Source organism: Halichoerus grypus, chromosome 4, assembly GCF_964656455.1.
Source record: "Halichoerus grypus chromosome 4, mHalGry1.hap1.1, whole genome shotgun sequence".
In the NCBI taxonomy this organism is placed as follows: Eukaryota; Metazoa; Chordata; class Mammalia; order Carnivora; family Phocidae; genus Halichoerus; species Halichoerus grypus.
In genome coordinates this window covers 95,385,954-95,408,364 of record NC_135715.1, presented here as the reverse complement: position 1 = coordinate 95,408,364, position 22,411 = coordinate 95,385,954, and the positions used below count along the sequence as shown (strand labels likewise).

Below are 22,411 nucleotides of genomic sequence, written 5' to 3'. Positions count from 1 at the left end.
CAAGCCCAACCACTCAAGCATGCTTCTAAACTTTTGCTCATAGCAAGTCTGCTAACAACCCACAGACCAAATAAAAGCCCAAAGTCAAAGGATGGGGAAGAGCATTCCACCCACCAGGACGCCACGACAAAGGTGTCTGTTCTGGCGGAGTGAAGAATGGCAACAAATAATTCAGTGCTCCATATGTGAAAAAGGCAGAACATAAAAAATCAGAGTGTGGTATAAAAAGGGTAAGCACAGTGTCTAAGACCTTTGTTTCTGGTATATGTTCATCTGGATTATCAGTCATCTCTTATCTGGGCTCCTTGCTGTTGCCCTTGCTTCCCTGGTCTGTGGTCAGCACAGCTCCCAAGGTGTCTCTGTTGAAATCTCCAAAGCCTCCAATGATTCCCCACACAGGTACCCTTCACGTTCCTCAAAACTCACCTGCTGGGCCTGCTTCTACCTCAAGGACTTTACACTCAGTAACCCCTCCGCCTGGCATCTCCCTCACACAGGTATCCCTCACCAGGTGGCTCATTCCCTCACTAGTCATCAGTTTGTATTTATTTAATGCTAAGAACACAGATATCCTAAAGAGACAATGGAGAAAGTTTTTTCTAGGCTGGATTTTGATCATAAAAACACTAATGATTCAAACTTCTGAAACAAAACAGCACACAAATCTAGAAAATGCAAAACACATTTTATTTCTTATCTGAATTAAGTTGAAAACATGTAAATGTTATCTTTAAAAAATACCAGTATTAGGGGCCTGGGTGGCTCAGTTGGTTAGGCATCTGCCTTCACCTCAGGTCATGATCTCAGGGTCCTGGGATCGAGCCCCACCTTTGCTCCCTGCTCAGTGGGGAGCCTGCTTCTCCCTCTCTCTCTGCCCCCCTCCTGCTTGTGTGTGTGTGCGCACGCTCTCTCTCTCAAATAAAATCTCAAGAAAAAATAAAAGTTATCAAAATTAAATTCATGCAGAGAAACTACCCATAGCTTTTAAACCATAGAACACCTGGTTTTCTACATGACAAAAATAAAAGGATGTAAAATAATGTGCAGTTTATAGAATTCAAAGAAAATCGGGGTGGCTAAGAGTCGGTGAAAGAGGCAATTAGGGACAGGAGGCATTTTTTAAGGTAGACACTCTGGTGACATCTACGACAAGCCTGGAGGGAACCAGGAGGCTGACACCGAGCAGGCCCTGACAGGGGGTACACCACTGGGTATGTGCAGTGGCCAGCAAATTAACTGGTGCTCTGGTGAAGTTTCCGGAATGACAACCAAGGTAGTTCCCAGTAAAGGATGTGAAGGTAGTCCCTAACTATTCATTATAAAATTGCAAATCACCACCAACCCAGACACTCCCGATCCTTCTTCCTTAACCAGTACGCTGAAGCAACATGGCTGTAGCTTACACAAGGTCTTACCTTGCTTGTAAGTCTTCCCCGCTGGAATGTAGTGAAGGCAAGTTCTTCTGTCTGCTTTGTTCACTGCTGTATTCCCAGTGCCTGACCCACAACAGCAGCTCAAATATTTGTTGGTTGAATGAAGGAGCTATCAGGGATTTATTTTTCTCATGGAACAAGAAATATGGGGGCGAGGGGTCCCTGGGTTGGTTCAAGAGGCTCGCCATGCCTTCAGGGAGCCAGGCTCTTCCCATCTTTTCACTCTGCCAAGCTCCCCGTGTCGGGATGTCTCTTCTCATGGTCTCAAAATGGTTAAGGCTGCTCTAGACACCTTGTCCTTCCCCAACAACTTGCAAGAACAGAAGCTCTCTTAATGCATCTTGTGCTGATTACCAGCAGCAACGTCTCCTTGGCTCAGGGGTACCATCTCCATCTTTTGCACCCTCAAAGCCAGAGGGACAGGGGTGGTGCTGTGACCCTCACGAGAGAGGGGCAAACCGCTTCACGGTCCACTGCCCCCTTGCCGTCCCCTCACTGCTTCCTCTCCCTATAGCTGCTCTGTCAGAAGAGGTGAGCCCCCTTTCCACTTCCCTATTTCCCTCCAAGACCCAAGAAAAGGAGAGATTAATTACTTTGGGCGTAGGGCTTTAAATTCCTAAGGAAAGCAGATTTAGCAAACATGAATCTTCTGTCATGTTTCTGTTTTGTAGAAAATCAAATCAAATTAAGATTTAAAAACTTTATTTTTTTTGAATAGATAATACATGTACATGGTATAAAATTCAAAAGGTACAAAAGGTATACAGTGAAAAGCAATTCCCACCCCTCTCCCCAGAGGCAACCGAAGCTGTCAGGTTCCTGTGTACCCTCCCAGAGATAGTCTAGGCACACGCTAGCAGGTACGCATGACGGATGTGCGTGAATGCGCCACGCACGTGTGTATACCATCGACACACGTTTTCCCCAACCCCTCCCCTCTTTCAAAAACAAGCACTAGTATACCAAGAGCCTCTTGTCCCCCACTTAACCATGCGCCTTAGGGATCATCCCACGGCAGTACATACAGAGTGACTCTGTTCTTCCAAATTTAACAGCCCACTGGACGGATTCACCATGATTCACTTAACCACTGCCCTATGTTGGTGGTGGTTTCCAACTTCTTGCTATTACAAATAATGCTGCAGTAAAAGTCCCTGTACATGGGGAAAACTCCTAGAAGTAGCACTGCTGGCTGAAGCGGTCTGTGCATTTGCACTGTTCATAGATACTGTCGGACTGCCCCCGTGGATTTGTACCGTTCGTACTCCTGCCAGCACGGCATTCCACGGCTGCTCCCCACTTCCTGGTTTCATGTGGCTGAGTCACTTCGACCAGTCACGTGACCATTAGGTTCATGACATACTTGGAGCCAAAAGAGACTCATGACCTAATCTCTGACACTGGTGTGTTCCCTTTCTCTTTACCCCTGTCTGGGAGGAAAAAAACCCACGTGAAAGGTAATTGCTTTGAACGGTTTGAGACCTCTGACCCCTCTGTCATCCCGACCTTTGAGGTGCGAGTCTAACAAAGACACTCTGAGAGATTCTCTCAAGCTGCTGAGTAGAACTGTCCACCTGTATGCAAACAAAGCATAAATCAGATGAAAGTTTCCGTCTAGACTCTGCTAATTAACAGGGATGCAAAGTTGTAATTTAGAGAAGCTCTTTTATGCGGCCAGAATCTCCGGGCCATTGACCCAAGCCAGGCTCTGGGGAGACTGCACGGTTCCTGCTTTCACCGCTCTCCCACTCTGGGGGGTGAGCACGCAACAGACTTCGCAAAGGACGAAGAGATCAAACAGTAGCCTGTGCCACCAAGAGAGACAGCAGGGGAAAGGGCAGGATGTGAGCAGGGCTGCAGGCAGACACTGAATGGGTCTGTAGCAGACCAGGCTGTCCCGGAAAGCCACTGCCGTGACCTTGGACGGATGGCGGACCACGCAGAGGCAGCAGCAAGGACCACAACCACGGGCAGGTGCGAGCTCGGCGCATTTGAGGAACTGATGTAAGGCTGACGCGGAAAACCCACAGTATTCCCCACAATGTCAAACGAGCCACACACCAGCTACTAGACCCCCTCAACGCTTTTACACATTTATCGTGAGAAGAGTGGGGACCGTGACAACATGATTTTTTACAAAGTGTTTTTGAGCCCATCGCCATGTGCTGTTAGAAGAAATGCTCTGGACCTGGGGAAAAGGACTGAGAGAAGGCCCGGGGGGCTCCGAAGATGGCTCGCATAAGGCACGCCGCCTGACCGGTACCCAGCCACACAGATGGACGGCAGCTACCTCCCCTTGCTGGGGCTCTCTGCGGGACTGCCGTGCAGTAAGATGTGCTTGTACCGGAAGCCAGCACTGGACACAAGGACAGCAGAAAGCGCTTCCTTAACGTTCTTCCCCAAAGCAAACTTCAAGCCGGCTCTGCACCTCAGGCTCAGCCAAAGTGCCTGCTGAAGTTTATCGCTAGAATGGCTGCTTCCCTCGTACACTGATCATCAGTCACGTGCAGACAGGGCAAGACGAGGCCATGCCCGAGTGACAGGAATCAAGGTGGCCCGGGTCACAGGCCACTGCTTGCGGTCCAAAGTGCCTTTGCTGTCAGGCCTGCTTTGGTCACTACAGACATGATCAAGGCCAGCAGTAGTCAGCCTGAGGTCATGGGGATGGCGCTGTGTGAGGCTGCAGAGGGCTGCCTGAGGCCTTCCCCGTCCTCTGCCCCTGGTTTCAGGAGCTTCCAAGAGCTACGCTGTTTGTCAAGAAGTACTTCCTCAGCCTGAGAAAGGCCTGCTATCTGTCGCAGCCCCTCGGCCTTCTGGTCCTGCTTCAGTAGACACTGGCAGGACCTGGCTACCCACAGAATATGGGCAATGGACCAGAACCCAGTGAAAACCATACACTTGAGACTCTAACAAGAACTTAGGCCTGACAAACCTGGAATGAGCTTGCTCTCTCTGTTCAAAAAGGAAACACCCCAACATGTCACTTTGGCAGCATTCTCTAACATTTGGCACCTCCCTCTAGTGCAATGAGCTGACCCCAGGGACCCATGGGACCGAACCCTGGCCAAGGACAACAAGAAATATGTCCAAATGTCTCCCCACATGCCTCATGGTCCTCTAGTCTGTACTGCTCAGCAGCTCTGATTTTGGTTTAGACCAAGGCAGCCCCATGTACTCGGTGAGATGCATGTTGGGGAGGGTGGCGCCCCACCCCGAGACTGGTGGAGAATGCCAGGGTACCGGGTGGTCAGCTCTGGGAAGGCTGCCATGTTAGCAAGCTCATGGCTCCGACCGAAGAGGGGAAACTGAATGCTTCCTCGGGAAGCCTCATTCCTCCAGAAGCACACATTTCATAAAAGTAACTTAAGCATGTTTCCTGCTGACTTTTTTTTTTTTTTTAAACTCCAGAAAAGTCTGTGGGCTTAGCCCAATACCCAGCCATACTCTGGGCACACAAGATATCCTGGGAGGAACGCTCCTGAGTGGCTTCTGAAATGAAGTGGGCCTTGGGGCATCACGTCAGACTCTAAGGCCCGACTGTAAGGCACGCTTACGGTCCTAATTCCTCACAAAGGGACCATCCACTCTGTGGGGCATCTGTAGGAAACACACAGTTCTCAAAACTGGCTCCTGCAGTCTAATCCAAGATGTGTCCAAGGAATAGGAACGAACTTGTAATCTGTACTAGACCTTGTGGATTAAAAGGGGAAAAGAGATCTTCTGATACCTCCCTATACCAAAACCAAATCAAATGAAATTCTTTGGAAACATACCCAATAAATGCCTCTCACTTTTAAAAATGGTTATTAATTAGTTGCTTTGGAGTAGTCATGCCATACTTTCCCCGACAGTATGGAGACGGGCTACGGAACCCCAGAATATAACCTCCCTACCACCTTTGGACAAACAGACAATTTCATAACTGCTCAAAATGTTGTTAGGGGGCGGGTCCATGAGCTTCTCAACAAGAAAACACAGATGTTCCCCTGAATCTGAAATAATCTGCAAACTGCTGTTCCCCGCTCCCCCCCGCCGCCCTCAGAGTGCCACCTGCTCTCTGGCTGTCACTTGCTTCAGCTTCATGGGGCCCTTTCAAAAAATCAATCTGCAGATGACCGCGGCCACCGGGGCAGCCGAGGGGAGACGTACGCGGCCCAGGAAGGACACACTTGGCACAGGGGAGCATCCCTCTGAAAGCAGCCAGCCTCACCGGACAGGCCTCGCTGCCCGGCCACAGAAACCAGTGGCTGCTGCTAATCTGGCATCAGATTTCTAAAAGGTCGCGTCCGTACCTGCTGACCAGTATGTGTGCAAGGTTCACGCAGAATGAAGCGCAAACCTCACGCTGGGGTTCACCGAACACGGCTGAGCTGCCGGATCCCTGACGGCCAGGGCAGGAGGGGCTCCGCGTCTGGTCTGCTCTGCTCACTTCCAGAGGACAGTGTACTGCTCCGCCTGCCTTCAAGGACCCCCCGAAGGCTGGTCCCAGCCTGCCTGTCCTGCAGAGACAGGCCCGTCCACTCCCTGCCCAGCAAGCACGCTTGGATTCTCCCTGCACCCTTTCAAGTTTCTAATTACAGTCGTGCTTTATCCAAAATGGCCTTCCCACCTGTGTCTGCCTATTAAAATGCAACTCCCCGCTCCGATCTAGCCCCAGTCCTACCTCGCCCACGAAGTCTCCTGGATCTTTGCACGCCCCACTGCTCTTCCTCCTCCAATGCCCTCTGCTTTCTGCTCATGGCCAGTCGCTCTGGCATTTACCACATGCTGCCCTGGAGCTCAGCGACTGGTGCGTGAGTCTCATCTCTGTGCGTGGCCCAGGACCTGTCCAGAACGTAGAGCTCATGGCGTGTATGCGTAATGGGGAGGGATGCACAAGACCAGCCACGCCTGGCTGGTACTCATGTGAGAACTGGGCATATTAAGGTGTCATGCTTGTGTAGGGGTCCTCAATATGAGGCCCCTGTTTTCAATTTTTGGTGAAATAAACTCAAGTCGTGTGTACGAGTTAAACCGATGGCAGCCACTGAGCTTTCATTCTTGCGGTTACACCATTAAGACTGCTAGCTGGTGTCTCGAGGAGCCAGGAACAAAAGGCACCAAGGGTAAGTGAAGGGCCCACGTGACCAACACTCACATGGGCTGGTCATTCAGCTAAAAGCCTTTACTAAAAAAAAAAAAAAATCTCAGGTGACCAAGCTCTGGGGTCCAGTGGGCTATTTCTGCCCTGCCGCGGGCCACTTGCTGGCTGCCCGAGGTGCAGGGCCTGTGTTTTATACTTCTGTCTCCCCCAGTGCTTACTTCTCACTGGTTGCTCAATTAACATTTGCTGAACAAATGAATTCCTTTTTATTCAGAGAGTCCATACAAATACAGGTACCTTTATGTGTGCAATGTTACTGGAGAAATTCAAGCTGACCCGACGCAGAACGAATACTGCCCGCATTTCCTCATAGGACGACGGGTGTTATCCAAGCCATCATGTTTACACCGTCTGATTCCATCAACAACAGAGAGATGAAATGGAAGCAAATGGGAGAAAGAAAATATCCGAGTGCTGAGATTATGACCCCTGCATCTCTCTACTGTAGTGTTCAGAACCATTTCACCATCTTGCAGTTGATACATGGCGTAAAGGAAAAAAAAAATCAGTGACATACGATGATGTCCGGGAACTTTCAGGAGGCCTTGGCTTTTACCTTGGACAGCAGCACCTCATTCTTGCGGCCCTCCTGGAAAGGAAGCAGAGAACGTGTGCATGAGCTTTCCCAGTCCCAGGAGACACAGTGACTGACGAGTAAACAGGCCCCCTTGCACGCTGCCACCAGCATGACAGAATGGCCGGGACGGGTTCACCTGATCTTTGGTGCCAAAATAACTGTAACGACAACGGGTTTCTGGACTGTAAGGCTGAGAACTGGATGAGGATTAGGCACTGTCATTCCACAAGACTTCACGAAGCCACTGCAATCCTCAGGGGCCAGAAGCAGCCAGCAGATACTTAGGAACCCATGGACCACTATGATAAGGAAGGGGAAGGTCCTTGGAGCCCGCGGCCAAAGGGGTGACGAAAGGCACACCTCAGCAAGCAGAGCCCATGGCGAAGTTCTTACTCTGACAACAGTGGAGATTGGGTATATCCTTAGCTTTAAGAAAGAAACTCACAGAAGACCGGCTGAGAGACATGCACTGAGAGACACTTCCCCTTTTAAAAATGAGCTGTATGAAATCCATTACTGCAGGTGCCAAGGGAGGTCACTGGTCCCAGCCCATGTGTGTGGAATCTGGCATCCAGTGGGGTGAGGTCACCTCTGCATCACTCTGTATCCACCTCTTCAAACATGTTCCAGAGCTTCTCACTACGCCTGCTCCTTCCCTCTTGTTCCCACCAGCCTTGACAGCTCAGGATACCTCCACCTGCTAGCAAACAATGTCCCCTCCTTCCTTGGGCCATGTCACCAGGAACCCGGTTTCGGTTTAAGCTGAGAGGTGAACGTGGTAGTGGGAAAGGCCTGGAGAGGCAAGCTGGAGGGCCCCGGCCCAAGAGTGAGGCCAGGCCTCCAGGAACCCTGCTTCCCTGGAGATGCCCTTAGTGTGGAAGAAATCCTTCCACCTTAACCCTCTGCATCCAAGACCCCCAAAGTCAGTGTTTCCATTTCCCTGGGCCTGGCTAGGTGCTCCTGGAGGCCCTTGGTTCTTTCTGGCAGTGCCATGGCTCATGGCTGCAGTGACCCTTTTTTTACTAAGTGCCAGTTCACCTGCAGGTACTTAGCCTTCTCCTCAGTGCTGGGAAATAGCTGGGCTCTGGGCCAGTGGGGAAGGCTGACTGACTGTCAGAAGCAAGGCACTCTGACACTTTTTGAGCACATGTTTCTGGAGGGGGAGGGAGTTAATTGTTCCTGGGCCATGGGAAGAGAAAGAGGTTGAGAGGAAACATTAGAGAAGAAAGTTGTCCTTTTTAAAACCAGTTATTGAAGAGAAAATAAAATAAAATAAAATGAGTTATTGCGATTTGCTTGGGGAGAAAGCCTCCAGCCAAAAACAAAGCATGGGTGTGGGGGTAAAGATGGAACAAGAACAGGCAGACAGTCATACTACTCTATTATTAAATTACCTTCTCTACTTCTGTGTATTTTTTGAAAATTTCCGTAATAAAAAAAGATAAAACAACAAAAGAATGAATAAATACATTCAGTTGTCACCCACTTGAACTTTTAAATGAGGCAAAAACAGCTCAGCAGCATCAACATGCTCCTGTGGTGGCGTCCCTGAGACTGGCAGGGGCCAGTCTATGTACACAAAGCTGAGATGGTGCCGGAACTTCCCAGTACGGGTATCCTGGGCCGTCACCTGCTCTGTGTGAGCGCTCATGAAGTTTCATGCAATCTACCGGAGGCCCTTGGGGAAATTACAGAATGATACTGTCCATCTGTTCAAAGCAAATGCAGAAAGGGTCCTTTAGGCATTTCTTTCCAGAAGAGAAGGGAAAAAACTTGCCTCTGTTTCTGTCCTACTGAAGACCACACGGGGCCCACCATGTGCCAGACACGGCACTTCAGCCCCCTCAAAACTGTACTCAAAGTCAGCTTCATGAAAATGCACGGCCTGCATTCGTCAGTGCTAGGCTAGAGTTTAAAGCTCGCTTTGGTGACCTTATGAGAGACCGTGGTTTAGAGACGTAATTAATTAACGTAATACGGCAATTAAAGAGGTTTCAGAGTATGTGTTGTTCCCTGGCCGACTTGCTATTAACACACCTGCTGCGATGAGCAAGCCAGTGGAAACTCAGAGGTCACTGGATGTCTCTAACCAGTGCCTCGACAGCCGGGGAGGCTGGGGGTCAGGATGAGGGGCACCACTGGAGCTGCTCAGTGAACGTGCAGTACGCCAGACCCGATGAAGGGAACGACGAAGGTGGCCAGGGCCGTGCTCTGCGATGCTGCTGCGCTCTGCATGAATAGTACCTGCAGCCACCACAAGTGCCAGAGACCAGGATGCGGCGGGGATTTAGAACTCAGGAGGAGACCAGGCAGGTGGGGGGGGCAAGGAAAGAAAGCAGACAGAGAGGGTTCTGGAAGAAGACCCTGCCCTGAGATGAAAGTCTGCTCCTTCAGACCAATCTACCATACGTGAGATCTTATCCGGTAACTGCCGTCTGTAAAACAGCACAATTACTCCGGCTGAAGGAATGGGGTGGAAACTGGGGAGCCGTGAGCCTCCGCCAGCGCTTCTTCCTCAAGCTGCGGTGGCCCCAAGGAGGGGCCGAGTCACCGCAGAGGAGCGGGTGGAAAAAGTTTAAGAATTTGGGACAGACACGCAGTTGCTAATTTTAAATTTTTGCCAAGTAAAATGTTAAAAAATAAAGAATAAATACTATCATTTTCATGTCAAAAAACAAGAAAATATGTTTTTTTTTTTTTAAAGGTGAGTCCTTTATATGAAATCTATTCAGTTGTCTGAAGAACATATATTCCCCTTCCCTTTTTCCCCGACGAGCTTTGAACGGAGGGAAATGGCATGGGCAGGCACATGGTCTAGGGGTCTCAGCGGCCCGGAGGGACCCACGCGTGCTCTCTGACGCGAGGGTCTCTGCGCCTGGGGAGGCAGGATCACAGAAAGCCTGATGCTTACCGTCTCTGAAGGAACCGCTGCCTTGGGAGGTCATCTTTAGCCTTCAGCCCTGAGAGCGCGTAGTGCGAGAAGGAGCTTTTCCATTTCGCTTTTATTTGCTTTGATTTTGACAGCTTATACTTATCTTCCTCAACTTATCTGCTTTTTGTTTCTGCTGTCATAAGGGTAGTGCTGGCGTGTCCCAGCAACATTTAATTCCTCCCCGCTGGGCCTTTTTTCTGAGTTACTTGCATTAAAGGGGGAAAAGAGCTCTGAGGGGGAGCAAAGGGTCCTGTTGGATCCCTGCCAGCTCGCTCACTAGCCCTTCCGAAACTTCAGCTCCAATGCCCGCTAACCACAAGGGGCTCCTAGACCCAAGCACTTCACCCAGTCACTCTTCCAGCTGCCTGGCCTTAGGTCTCACTCCTGCTGTGCCCATGGCCAAGTCCACACCGAGAGAGACCTGCCCTGACCACACCATCTCCATTAGTGCTCCCATCCCCGGCAACAACTGAAATTAGTTCTCACTGGTTATTACTTGTTTACTAGGCTTTGTGTTTCCTAGCTTGTCATCTGTCTCCCCAACCACGACACAAGCTCCTTGACATAGGAAGCGGGTCTGTTTAACAACCTGATATATCCCCAGGGGCATGGTAGGAGCAGGAAGATCATTTATGGAAAGTGTGAGAGATTTTGAAATGTCCATGGGTTGTGGCCTTCACGAGTTAAATTTAAAAAAAAGGGAAGGAGAAGTAGAAAAGGAAAAATCAGGAAGGAAAGAAAGAAGGAAGGGAGGGAGGGAAACAAGTTTTTAAAAATATACAGGAATAAAATTATTGGTATGAAAAGATTGTAATTTTTATTCTGTGGACCTAACACCAGGCTACAACCGACACTTCCAGCCCCTCTATATTTAGCAAAATCTCTATACTCACTGAAACCACATGGATTTGGGTTAGGAATTCCTGAAAATGAAGCTGCTGATATCCTAGTAAGTGACACAACGAAGTCTCCTTTCCAGAAAATCTCATAAGGAAAGGGCAAACACTTTTCTTTTTGGACCCACGGAGAGTAACCCTGTCCAAATGCAGGGAGAAAAAGATGGGGACAAACAAAATTCAGCTGAGCACTGGGTGTTACAGGAGGCAGATGGAGTGCTAGAAGCTTTCACCCCTCACCTGACCCAGCAGAACCCACCAACGAGGCAACAGGTTTGGGGGGGATTCAGTCACTGCCCAAGTGCACAGCTGGTAAGTGGTAAAGGCAGGGCTCGAACCCAAGCCTGCCACGCTCGAAGTTCACTCTTCCCACAGGCTTCTCAAGGTCCCTCCCCCACCTCGGATGGGGGGAAGGAAAATTCCAGCTCTGAATGTGTAACAAATGCTGCTTCCAGGTGGCCTTTGATGCTATTTTACTTGTGAGTTTAATATGCTTACTAAACGTTAGGGGAATGAAAATAAAGTTGTGATGTCTCTCAGAACGTTCAATTCGAGACTCGAGATGGGCCAGCGAACCACGCAGTCCTGAACTACCTAGATGCGGTACTTTACTGTTGGATCACACTGCCGACCTGCTGTTACCCATCCCCAGACCAGTGGGAAACCAGGCAACCACTCTGGTTTTTAAAGGCTCCTCTTGAGACAAACACAAATCCCCCCACAGCCTTCCCTGCCTGGCCCCATCTCCCTCTTACCTCCTTGAACTCCTTCACAGTCTTAAAGTACAGCCTCTGCTTTTCTAACAGTTCCAAGTACTGGTCGTTCAACTGGTCTCTTCTCATCTTGTTCTCTTGCTTCTTCTTTTCCATCTGTTGAAACATTTTGGGAAATGGTGAGGAAGGGCATGTAGTGACCAAGGCCTGCAGGCAACACCCAAAAGGTACTATTACCAACATTTTCATGGACTTCTTTACATCACTTCTGAGATTGACCTATTTATTTGCATGATATTACATAGAGGTTTCTCTAATTTACTCAGCAATTCTATCATTGGGCACTAACTGTCCCATTTGTATGTGTGTGTGTGTGATTACAATTTCACAATCAACAGACTGGTGGTTCTCCACCAGGGGTGATTTTGCCCCCTGAAGGGCATGAGGTGGTGTCTGGGGACGGATTAGATGGCTACAGCTGTGAGGAGAGGGTGCTCCAAGTACCTTCTGCTAGGAGCCAGGGATGCTGCTAAACTTTCTACAACATGCAGGACAGCCCCCACACAACAAGGCGTCATCTGGTCCAACATGTTAATTGTGTTGAGGCTGAGAAACTCCTATGTAAATAACTGAGTCCTCTTTCATTCAATGTAAGTATTTCCATGCTATTTTACACTTTCAACAATCAAAACTTTAAAAACTCTACAATATTCCCAATCACACTGCTACCTTACCCATTTTTCTATTGGTGGAAAATTTAGAGTGTTTCCAGGATGGTGACCTCATAAACAAAAGGCTGGATTTGGGTTAAAGACTTTCCTAAGGTACCTGACAGCTTAGTCTTCCAACAGATATTGCACGGTCACCCTGAGGACTAAACACGGTGGTGACGAGGCGGTACCACTGCTCCCACAGAGGGTACACGCTAGAGGGGCTGATGCTAACCAAGCACCTTGCACAATGACCTCCATGTGCAAATTTCTATTCATGATCGCTACTGTGAAGAGAGTGACTGGGTTGGGGGACAGAGAGGCGGGTGGGTGCACGGCCTCTTCAGCTGGATGGTCATGGAGGGCTCTCTGAGGAGGTGACATCTGGGCAGAGTCAGCAGTGGTATGTGCACTATTTCCAGCAAGCGAGAGCATCACCCAGATGGTGAGGGCAGAAAGCTGTGGGGGCCACCTGGTGCCTGGCTCGCAGCAGGTGCTCAAGAGCATGCTGGACGGAATCACTGGTCTTCTGATGCCCGAGCAGGGCTTCTGAGTTACACGTTGGAAGGGACGGCACAGTAAATCCAGGTTAAAGCTGAACTGGCTGCACTGTATCCCAGTCATCCGCCTCTCCAGGCCACGGGCCCATCACCTGGTGAACTGCAACCTGGTGTCCCCGCAGCCTATCCCACCCACATGGGCATTGATCTGCCTGGTCCACTCCTGACCATGTATCCAGCTCCTAAGTCACCTGGTGACCTAATCCTGAGCCCCCTGCCCTCTTCTTTCCACAAGTCTGCACATGGACACCGGTCACATGCCTGAGCCCAGGTCTGGAGTCTGGTAACCTGCCTGCCCCTGAGGTCTCCCAGAGGAGGGCGGTCCCCCCGGGGACTCTGGTCAGGGCCATCTTACACTCATCCCTGGCTCAGCAGTCCGCCCTGCTCCCTTCTGGCAGGCTTCCTGATGCTGTCCAGATGACTATGGTTCCTGTCACCACTTCCCACAGCTGCTAGGAACCTTTTCTACTGAGCTGGGTGGGACCTCACTGCTGGGTCCCTACCCTTTAAGTCGCATAGCCTGGCGGATAGATCCCGGACCTTTCCTGCCTGCTCTGTCCTCCAGCAGAAAATCTGGCCATGAATGACTATGTCTTAGCAACATAAACAGGGCACTTTAATAAATTTAATTTGAATGTCCCCAGGTCCAACCGGGAAAGGTAGTGTAGCAACCCTGAAACGGACTGACCTCGAGGCCAGAAAGGCCTGGGTTCCAATCCTACTTCTGTCACTCACTGTGTATCCCTGGACAGGTTATTTCATCTTTTGGAATGACAGGTCCCCTAGTTGCAAAATAAGGATAATATCACCTAGATCACAGGTTACAAGGTATGTATGACACTAGTTGTTAAGTGAATGACACATCACTTGGTTCAGGGTAGTACTCAATAAAGACTGTGTTCTGTCTTCACACTGGACACCTAGAATGCGCTTGGTAACAGGCGGTAAGAGCCCTCAGAATCAGGAGCTAACTTGTAGGTATGAGTTTTATTTTCACACTGTCCTAGCAACCCCTTCCCCAGGCCCACTGTTCCCACTCCTTCCTCATCCCCCTTCACGCTCTAGGTCAGGAACCCTAGATTCTTTTGTGGAGCACTTGCTCCCAGTATTCCAGAGAGCCAGAGACTTCACCTCCTCAGGATGAGGTTAAAATGCCTTCCAGTGGGTGTATGGGTGGCTCAGTCAGTTAAGTGACTTCCTTCGGCTCGGGTCATGATCCCAGGGAACTGGGTTCAAGCGCTGCATCGGGCTCTCTGCTCTGCGGGGAGCCTGCTTCTCTCTCTCCCTCTGCCTGCCGCTCCCCCTGCCCGTGCTCTCTCTCTGTCTCTGTCAGATAAATGAAATCTTTAAAAAAAAAAAATAAAATGCCTTCCAGTATGTGACTCTCTCTTCACTCAGGACCCCTTCTGTGCACTGTACACACCTTTCCTGTTACATGTACACACTGCTGGTCTATGGTCTACTCTGTGTACGTCCCACACCCACCAATTCCGGGGCTGTGTGTGCTCCGTGAGGACACAGACTCCCCTGCCACATATACTCTGAGCAGGAACCACCATGGCATCCATAGAGGGAGGGCTATGGTTTTTTAAACAAACACTTCAAAAGACATGCATCTAAACGAATGTTGTTCTGCAAAGACAGCCTTCTTGCATTTGAAATGCCGGCCAATAATCAAACCTGACCAGGAACCCTCTCTGAGAACTGCCTTTGCAGTCAATTGAATGAATTCATTCACTCAGCAAACAGGTCGTGAAAGCCCACCATGGGTCAGGTGCCGGGCTCGCCACTGGCGATGCTCACATGAGGAAGAGAACCCTCTCTGCCTGTGGGCAGCTCGTACCCCACCATCTAGTTGGGGAGACAGAAACAGAGCAGCCTCTTTCACTGGTCGGCACTGAGGTACCAACAGCATGAAGCCTGGGGGAGAATGGAGAGAATGAATGGATCACATCCACTTCCTTTCCTAGGAACGCATCTCCTGGTAAACAGGAAGGGGAAGCCAAAGGAAAAAAAAACAACAAAATAATCAATTCCCAGTGTTCTTTACTATGGACAAGAGCAGCTCTGCGGGGTGCTGGGTGGCTCAGTGGATTGAGCCTCTGACTCTTGATTTCAGCTCAGGTCATGGTCTGGGAGTAGTGAGATGGAGCCCAGCATCGGGCTCTGCGCTGGGGGTGGAGCCTGCTTAAGATTCTCTCCCCCTCCCCTTGACCCCCACTTTCCAGCTCTCTTTCATTCTCAAAAAAAAAGAGCAGCTCCCTAAGGAGGAGCATGATGGCATGACAGCAGGGCAGAAAGATCCGCCCCACTGTGATCTGGGTTGTTAAAGGCTTGTGGTTAGCTAGGCTCTCTGTCCTCCTCCTCCTCCGTTATACCCTACCTAGCTCATCAAGAAGGGACCGTCCTGGCTGAGGTTTGTGTACGTGCACAAGGCAGATCACGTGCTGCCTCTTGACTGCTTTCATTTTTGGGGCTGAACAGTCTTGTCACTAGTGGTAATTTCTTTTTTTTCCTCCACTGACATCATTTTATTGAAGTCGTTAATGGAGAGATTAATATTTTCAACAGGGAAAGGGACATAAAGAGCTTTTGCTCTTAGTTCATCTCTTGTGAGATGAGATTATAGGAACCATGAAGGCTGGCCTTCTGTGAGCGGGTTTTTATGACGCCAAGTTCTACAGGCACCCTTTCCCTCGTGTGTTCGCATTCTGACATCACCCCTTGCACCACTCTGCCCCAAGCTCGAGAGAGGAGATGCCGAGTCCCCAGAGTTTGACTGCCACGCCTGAGGACCACTCTGGTGTGATCCACGTTTTTAAAGGGATCAAAAGTAAGAGATTTGGAAGTATTAGCGAAGACTCATCTGGTTATAACAGCAGAAAACTGTAGCTACGTCTGGTTTCTAGACAGTCATCAAATCTTTACTACAGTCAAAATGGCCCAAGTGCAGAGCCACAGAGTGATGAAAACTCCATGCTGGCCCCAGGATGAATGATTCTCTGTAAGACTCTCTGGAACTCTCAATGCTTATCAATTCCTCTTTTCTCTTCTGAGGCATAATATCCTCTCACTTCAGAATTCAGTTCAGTAATTATTTGCGTCTTTTATGGAGGATTCCTGAAAACTAAAATGCTCTAAAGCATCTAAGGAATGAATCTCTAATGGTAGAATTTCAGGAACCAAAGATCCAGTGAAGAAGAGACTGTGGGCAAGAGAAAAAGTCCATTGGTGAAAGTTGGCTTCCTCATCTATACAATGCGGGTAACACTACTCATTTAGGAAGGCTTCTAGGAGGACTAGCACCATGCTTGGCCCATAGTAGATGCTCAATCCATGGGGCTACTGTTAAGAGGTTCCATTAAACCACCAGCCTGTGGAGCTGGTGCTGCCATTGCAGGGTCGGAGGTCTGCTGGGAATCCAAGCTGCAGACACTGAAGGTGTGTCTTCAGGATTGGGAGCACATTCTCAGGATAAGCATCAGAGGCCTGCTCTTCCTAAGGCCTTCTCCGTAACCAGTGTGAGATCCTGGCTGCACTATAGAAAACAAGTCCTCTCACCTTCATTCTGCTCTGCTTAATTCCTTCTACGATCTGTTCCATCTGACGTAAAAACTGGTCCCGGGCAATAGGGGAAGCCATGGCTCTGAAAGGAACAATCAGCAGAGTGAAGACCAGCATGCAGGACGCTGAGGAAGGGGGAGGCATCAAGGAGTCCGCCCGGTGCCCAGATGATGCCTTTGCGAGGCGTAGTGGACTCCTGGGGGCCCCTGGGTCCCAGGAAGTTAGGGATTCTAAACTCCGAGGAAGGCACGACAATTAGCCTCATCTCGTAACTGAATATTAATATTAACCTTTTTACTCACTTTCTCTACAATTTGCTTAAGTATGTATTTTCTTAAAGCAAAACACAATGTTATTAAAATCAACAAAAATATTTCTTACTTTGATGATGACATGCACTGCCTAAGAAATGAATTCCATTTAGTTTTTAGAAATCTGAGGATTTGGAGGTACTGCTTAAGACTGGTAGACATACTCTGAGATTTCCCTAAAACCATGGTCAGGAAACCTGGTTTCGTTTCTAAGGGCAGCAGCTAAAGGAGTGGATTTCCTGGTGTCCTGAAACCGTCCCCTTCACTTCCTGCTCTGTGCTGGGAATGGCGCCACAAGGATCCGAGCACGCGGATACAGGGACTGAGAATTCTGCCACAGGACGGGCTGACAGCGCAGAACTCATCACAGCACCATCACACACTGCAGCCTCTCTCAATTATCAGGAAATAATGATGAAGGCACCATTTTTAGAAATGTCAAGGCACTAACTGAATCTGAATCTTATCAGGGAGCTGTGGTTTCTTTTTGGTTTGTTTGTAGTTAGAAATGAAGCTTAAGATCTGGAGTTTGTAATCCATTCAGATCTTAGTCACCGGTCACCTGCCAGGGCCTGAGAGGTTCGTGCTGGAAGCAAAGGGAGCCTGCTACATAGACAGCAAGCCCTGGGCTGCCGGACGGGGAGCAGGCCACTGGGCATGCTTGAGGGCTGGTATGACTTGAGTACAGGTGGGCTTGCCATACAATTTTTGGGGAAAAAGAATTCCTATCTGCATAAAGTAGTTTGGAAGATGCACACTCACCTAGAAACAAAACCTATCATTAGATTTTAAAAATCTTTTTAAAAAGTAGATTATTTCATTATCTAAATTGTGACGCATCTTTATGTGCTCAAGAACTAATGGTATTGATCTAATCTTAACAAGACAAAAGTAATATATGAAGAGATTACAGTAGTGAGGCACAAATTACTTGAAAGTTACTTTTTTCCCCCTAGATACTCCTTGGTGTTTCTCAAACTCACTCTAACGTCACTGTATTTTTGCAAGAACATGTAAAGCACGACACAGGTGCACTTTGCAGTGGGGGTGAGAGTGTAAAACCACCTGTCTAGCCCCGTCTCGCCCCTCGTACTTCCTGTCACAGGGAGGCGAGCCAAATGCACAGTGAAGGGTACAACGAGGTACTGACAGGAAGGAGGACGGCCAGGACTTACTGTGAGAAGTTCTCATGAATGGAGTTCAGCAGGCTGATCTGAGGAGGAAAGGAAGAGAAAAAGGAAAAACCATAAGCAAAAGGTAGAAAGAGCCCCGCATGGCCCCAACCACTGCAAGGCTGTCTTGTCTCTGACACTGCTTCTGAAAGCAGCACACCTTGTTTACAGAGATGAAAGAACGTGAGAAAAAGAGCAGCATGTGCTTAGTCCCACAGTTTTTCCCAGAGCATCTACCTTCTGACAGCCCATGACCCCAGGAACAGAGGAAGAGGGCTCCCAGAAGGGCCTAAATTCCAGCAGAGAAGACACTCAGCTACCATTAGGGCCCTTTGGGCAGTTGCCACCAGTCCCTGCTTCCTCACCAAACAGTGTTCTTTATTTTCAGGGCTATCAGCTTAGGGGTGAAAGCAAGGACACTGTGCCCATCCTGTAATTTCCAAATGTGGCCAGCTGCTGGGCGGCTCTGAGAGCCCCCTTCCCACGGAGAACGCCTTAGCCCGCACAGGAGGACCCTCTCTCTGCCCCAGCGATACAGTCCGGGGCAGGGCTCTGAGTTGAGGGCCAGAAACCTCATCTTTCTGGCTGTGTCACTAACTCAGCTTGTCATTGACCCTACTTGGACCTGAGTCTGTAACACGGAAATGGTATTCTTGTCCTTAGGACCCCACAGGGATGCTCGAAAGCTAAAACAGCACAGGCGTAAATGGATTTGGAATAAAAGGCACAATTTATCCAAATACAAAGTTCTATGTTAATATGGCTTGGAATTAAAAGGCTCCCACCCCGCCCCTGCATACTCCTACTAGTTTTTAAAAGAATGCAATAACTTTAAACACTACTGATAAAGGAAGGTGATGGGCTTTCTCAGAAGGGCTGGCCTGTCCCTAAGTTAGGGTTGGTAAGTCTTCCCCTCACTAGGCAGAAAGACCCCAAGGCCACAGTGTGTGGCAGGGCTACCCGCCCAGGTCTGACATAAATCCTACCAAATGCACTCATCTCATACTCAAATATTTATCAAATGCCTATCATGTGCCTGTCACTGTGGAAGACCCCGGATATAGAGAAAAACAGAACTCAATGCCCCTTCTCAAGAAGTGTCCTCTAGGGAGAGAGACTGATCTGGTTTGATTGACAATAGCCAAGAAAGCTGACACTAATTACACATGCCTCCATTTGGGGGTCACGTGAAAGATGCACCTGCGATATCATTCTTATTAAGGGGGCAATCAGTACAGGTGGCAAGGTGACGATGAAATGGAAACAAATTCTGTTGACCTCGAGGTGAGGGGGTAGGCAGAACTAGTATGTGTCTGGAGCCACCAGATACAAGGACCTTCACCATCATTTCCCATTCTGTCTCCATCACAGTCAAGCAAAGCGGGTGTAATGCCCTCTTTTACAGAATAAAACCCCAATCTGTCCAACTGAAAAGCGCATGCTCTCTCCATCCCCCTGTGTTGCTACTATGAAGACCACATTGTTCCTTTTCCTCCCTTAAAACATAGCTGCACACCCTGCCACCATGCTCCAATCATGTCATCTGATGTGAGGGAGCCCTGAATCATGAGTGGATTTAACCTGAGTGTCAGAGTAATGCGGAGGGGTGTCAGTGCCCGGGGCACCCCTTTTCACTCCTGGCGGCCACTGATGATTAGCTAGTTTCCCCGTGTCAACTCAAATGAGCCCACCATCCCCATTTTATGTAGCTATTCCTTTAAAACTCAAACTAAAGTTTTGCCAACCCAGGCCCCCTCCACGTGTGCCTTCTGAGTCTCTCTCTAGACATCATTTCTCACAAGGCACTACGAAACTGCGGTCCACCAGTCCCATGTCAGCCCATGCACCTGTGCAACATCAGCTCTGAAGCGTCTCTTACTGTCTACCTCTGTGACCCAGCATGGGGCACACAGCAGGCGCTCCTTCCACTCCCGCCCACTGCCTCCCACTCAGTTTGTCTGAGCTTCCTGGGGTCAACAGCCCTGTCTCTGCTCTTCTGATTAAGTTATCTGCTTTTCATACAGGTTCTTACCTCTTTTTCCAAATAAACCTTTTTATCATCCAGGGTATTATATAAAGTGAAGAACTGCTTGGTTTCTTTGTGCACTGCGGAAACTGTAAAGAAATCAACACCCGGATAAGAAAATGCATCAGAACAATCCTAAGCTCCCCCTGCCCCAGGAGGCCCACCCACAGGAGCCCGGCGTGTCAAGGCGTCTGTGTGGAAGCCCCACCGTGCACACAAGCCTGTGCAGAGTTGCTTCGGGCTGGCGGGAGCCGGCCTGCTGTGACTGGCCCAGCCGGGACGAGGAACCTGGCAGCATGTGGGACGGGTGGGTTTCTCAGGTGAGGCACCCTGAGGGGAAGGTGGCAAGGATGAGGAAGCCACCATGCCACCTCCTCCTGCTTAGGTGGCGTCCTCCCTTCCCACACTGCTCCTGAGCAGGAGCCACAGTCTGCTCCCTTTTGGAATCCCTATGCTTAGCACGGGCTACAGCAGGCCCTCCAGAATATCTACTAGATGAATGTCATGCCTAACCTAGGGCAGAATATGTGCCTAAGGAGTATGAATTTTCTTCCCATTTCTGTGCATATGACTAAGGGGGGAGATCTTATTTACCAGGCTTCCAACATCCTTTCCTATAAAATTACTCTGCATCTCTGTCCACCTCTTGTTTTTCACTCTTCCCTATAGAATGACGTAGGAGGAAAGCACCAAAATCTAGGACTGGGACTGGGCCGTATTCACCAGAGGACGAGGTCAGGGGGGAAGGATTCCTGCCCCAGCTCGTCTTCCTGCTTTGTGGCTGGGTGCTTGGGCGGCCCCCACGTGGCTCTGCGCCTATGAGCCTTCCTCATCGCTCTGAGTTCTTTTAGCATACAGCGGGGGATACAATCCCAAGACCTGGATTCACAATCAGGCTTTGGGCCTAAGCTGAGCCCTCCAGTGTAGCCGTAACCAAAGATCCTGATGTCTAACAGTTCCCAGGCACTGGCCGGACGGCAGCGGGGTCTGCTTTCCCAGGGGCTCTTGCTTGTTGAACGCAGGTCCCTCTGGAGCAGCACGAGTTGGGGAAGAGAGGCAGGCAGAGCAGGCCGTGGGCACTGGTGGTTTCCTTGGGCAACTGCCACTAACATTTAAACCCGAATCTTTAAGCCAATCAGCCAACTTTTAATCTTATTACCCAGTGAGAGCTGTGCCTCCCCACAGCGGTGCAGCTCAAAGATGAGCGGGGGCTGGAGATACTGCTGTGCGTATTTGGTAACAGAGGTTAATAACCCGATACAGGTATTTTGAGGCAACAGTCAAAAATGCTCCCAATATCAAACTGTCTAATTTGTATAAAAATTACCACATGAACTACTCAGTATAAAATACTATTCTTTTTCTTTTTTTTTTTTTTTTAAGATTTTATTTATTTATTTGACAGGGAGAGACAGCAAGAGAGGGAACACAAGCAGGGGGAGTGGGAGAGGGAGAAGCAGGCTTCCTGCTAAGCAGGGAACCTGATGCGGGGCTCGATTCCAGGACCCTGGGGTCATGACCCGAGCCGAAGGCAGATGCTTAACGACTGAGCCACCCAGGTGCCCCTAAAATACTACTCTTGTTCAGAGCTTTAGAACAGTGGATTTCAAGCCTGGCTGAAACACAGAATAGCCTGGGAGCTTTTAAAATCTCATGACCAATTGAGATTTTATGGAGGCAGGATCGGGTGATTACAATGTGTAGCCAAAGTTGAAAATCACTGCCATAAATAAACCAATCAACCTTTAGCTTTGTTGCTCAGGAATGTGCCTGTCACCCTTCCTCTATTCAGATCAAGGACTGGGTGGGGGCTGTAGATATTTGACAATAATAATAATAATGAAAATGATACAGATATTTTGGTGTAACTGCTTGAAAATTTCTTTGGTATAAAAATATCCTATCAAAAGGACTTACACATGTGTCAAATTTTACTCTGAAATATCCAGATGCAAGGTATTGTTGATTATTATTACTGTTAAAAGCTGGAAAGTAGGCAGGGATACAGAATTACGGGAAAAGGGGCGCCTGGGTGGCTCAGTCGTTAAGCGTCTGCCTTCGGCTCAGGTCATGATCCCAGGGTCCTGGGATCGAGTCCCACATCGGGCTCCCTGCTCGGCGGGAAGCCTGCTTCTCCCTCTCCCACTCCCCCTGCTTGTGTTCCTGCTCTCGCTATCTCTCTCTCTGTCAAATAAATAAATAAAATCTTTAAAAAAAAAAAAACAAAAAAAAAACAGAATTACGGGAAAAGATTTAACTTAGGGCAGAAACTATTTTCTGCTGAGAAGCTGCCACTGTTGATACTTGTCCCTGACCATTGGAATCAAGCTCGAGGGCCGTGTACAACACCAGGATGGGGGCAGGCATGAAAGGA

At 49.2% G+C, this 22,411-nt stretch overlaps 1 protein-coding gene across 2 annotated transcripts in view; it reads right to left on the bottom strand.

Moving 5' to 3' along the window:
* Window positions 1-6,758: 6,758 nt before the first annotated feature.
* CCDC93 (CCC complex scaffolding subunit CCDC93) overlaps window positions 6,759-22,411 on the bottom strand; it is an 85,006-nt gene continuing 69,353 nt past the window's right edge. For both annotated transcript variants that reach the window (XM_078070685.1, XM_036105290.2), the window contains exons 20-24: window positions 20,044-20,126; window positions 18,015-18,052; window positions 16,526-16,610; window positions 11,737-11,850; window positions 6,759-7,165 (exon numbers count right to left, since the gene is read on the bottom strand). In XM_078070685.1, coding sequence (XP_077926811.1) covers window positions 7,112-7,165; window positions 11,737-11,850; window positions 16,526-16,610; window positions 18,015-18,052; window positions 20,044-20,126 — 374 coding nt within the window. In that variant the 3' untranslated portion in view covers window positions 6,759-7,111. The remainder of the gene's footprint in view (window positions 7,166-11,736; window positions 11,851-16,525; window positions 16,611-18,014; window positions 18,053-20,043; window positions 20,127-22,411) is intronic.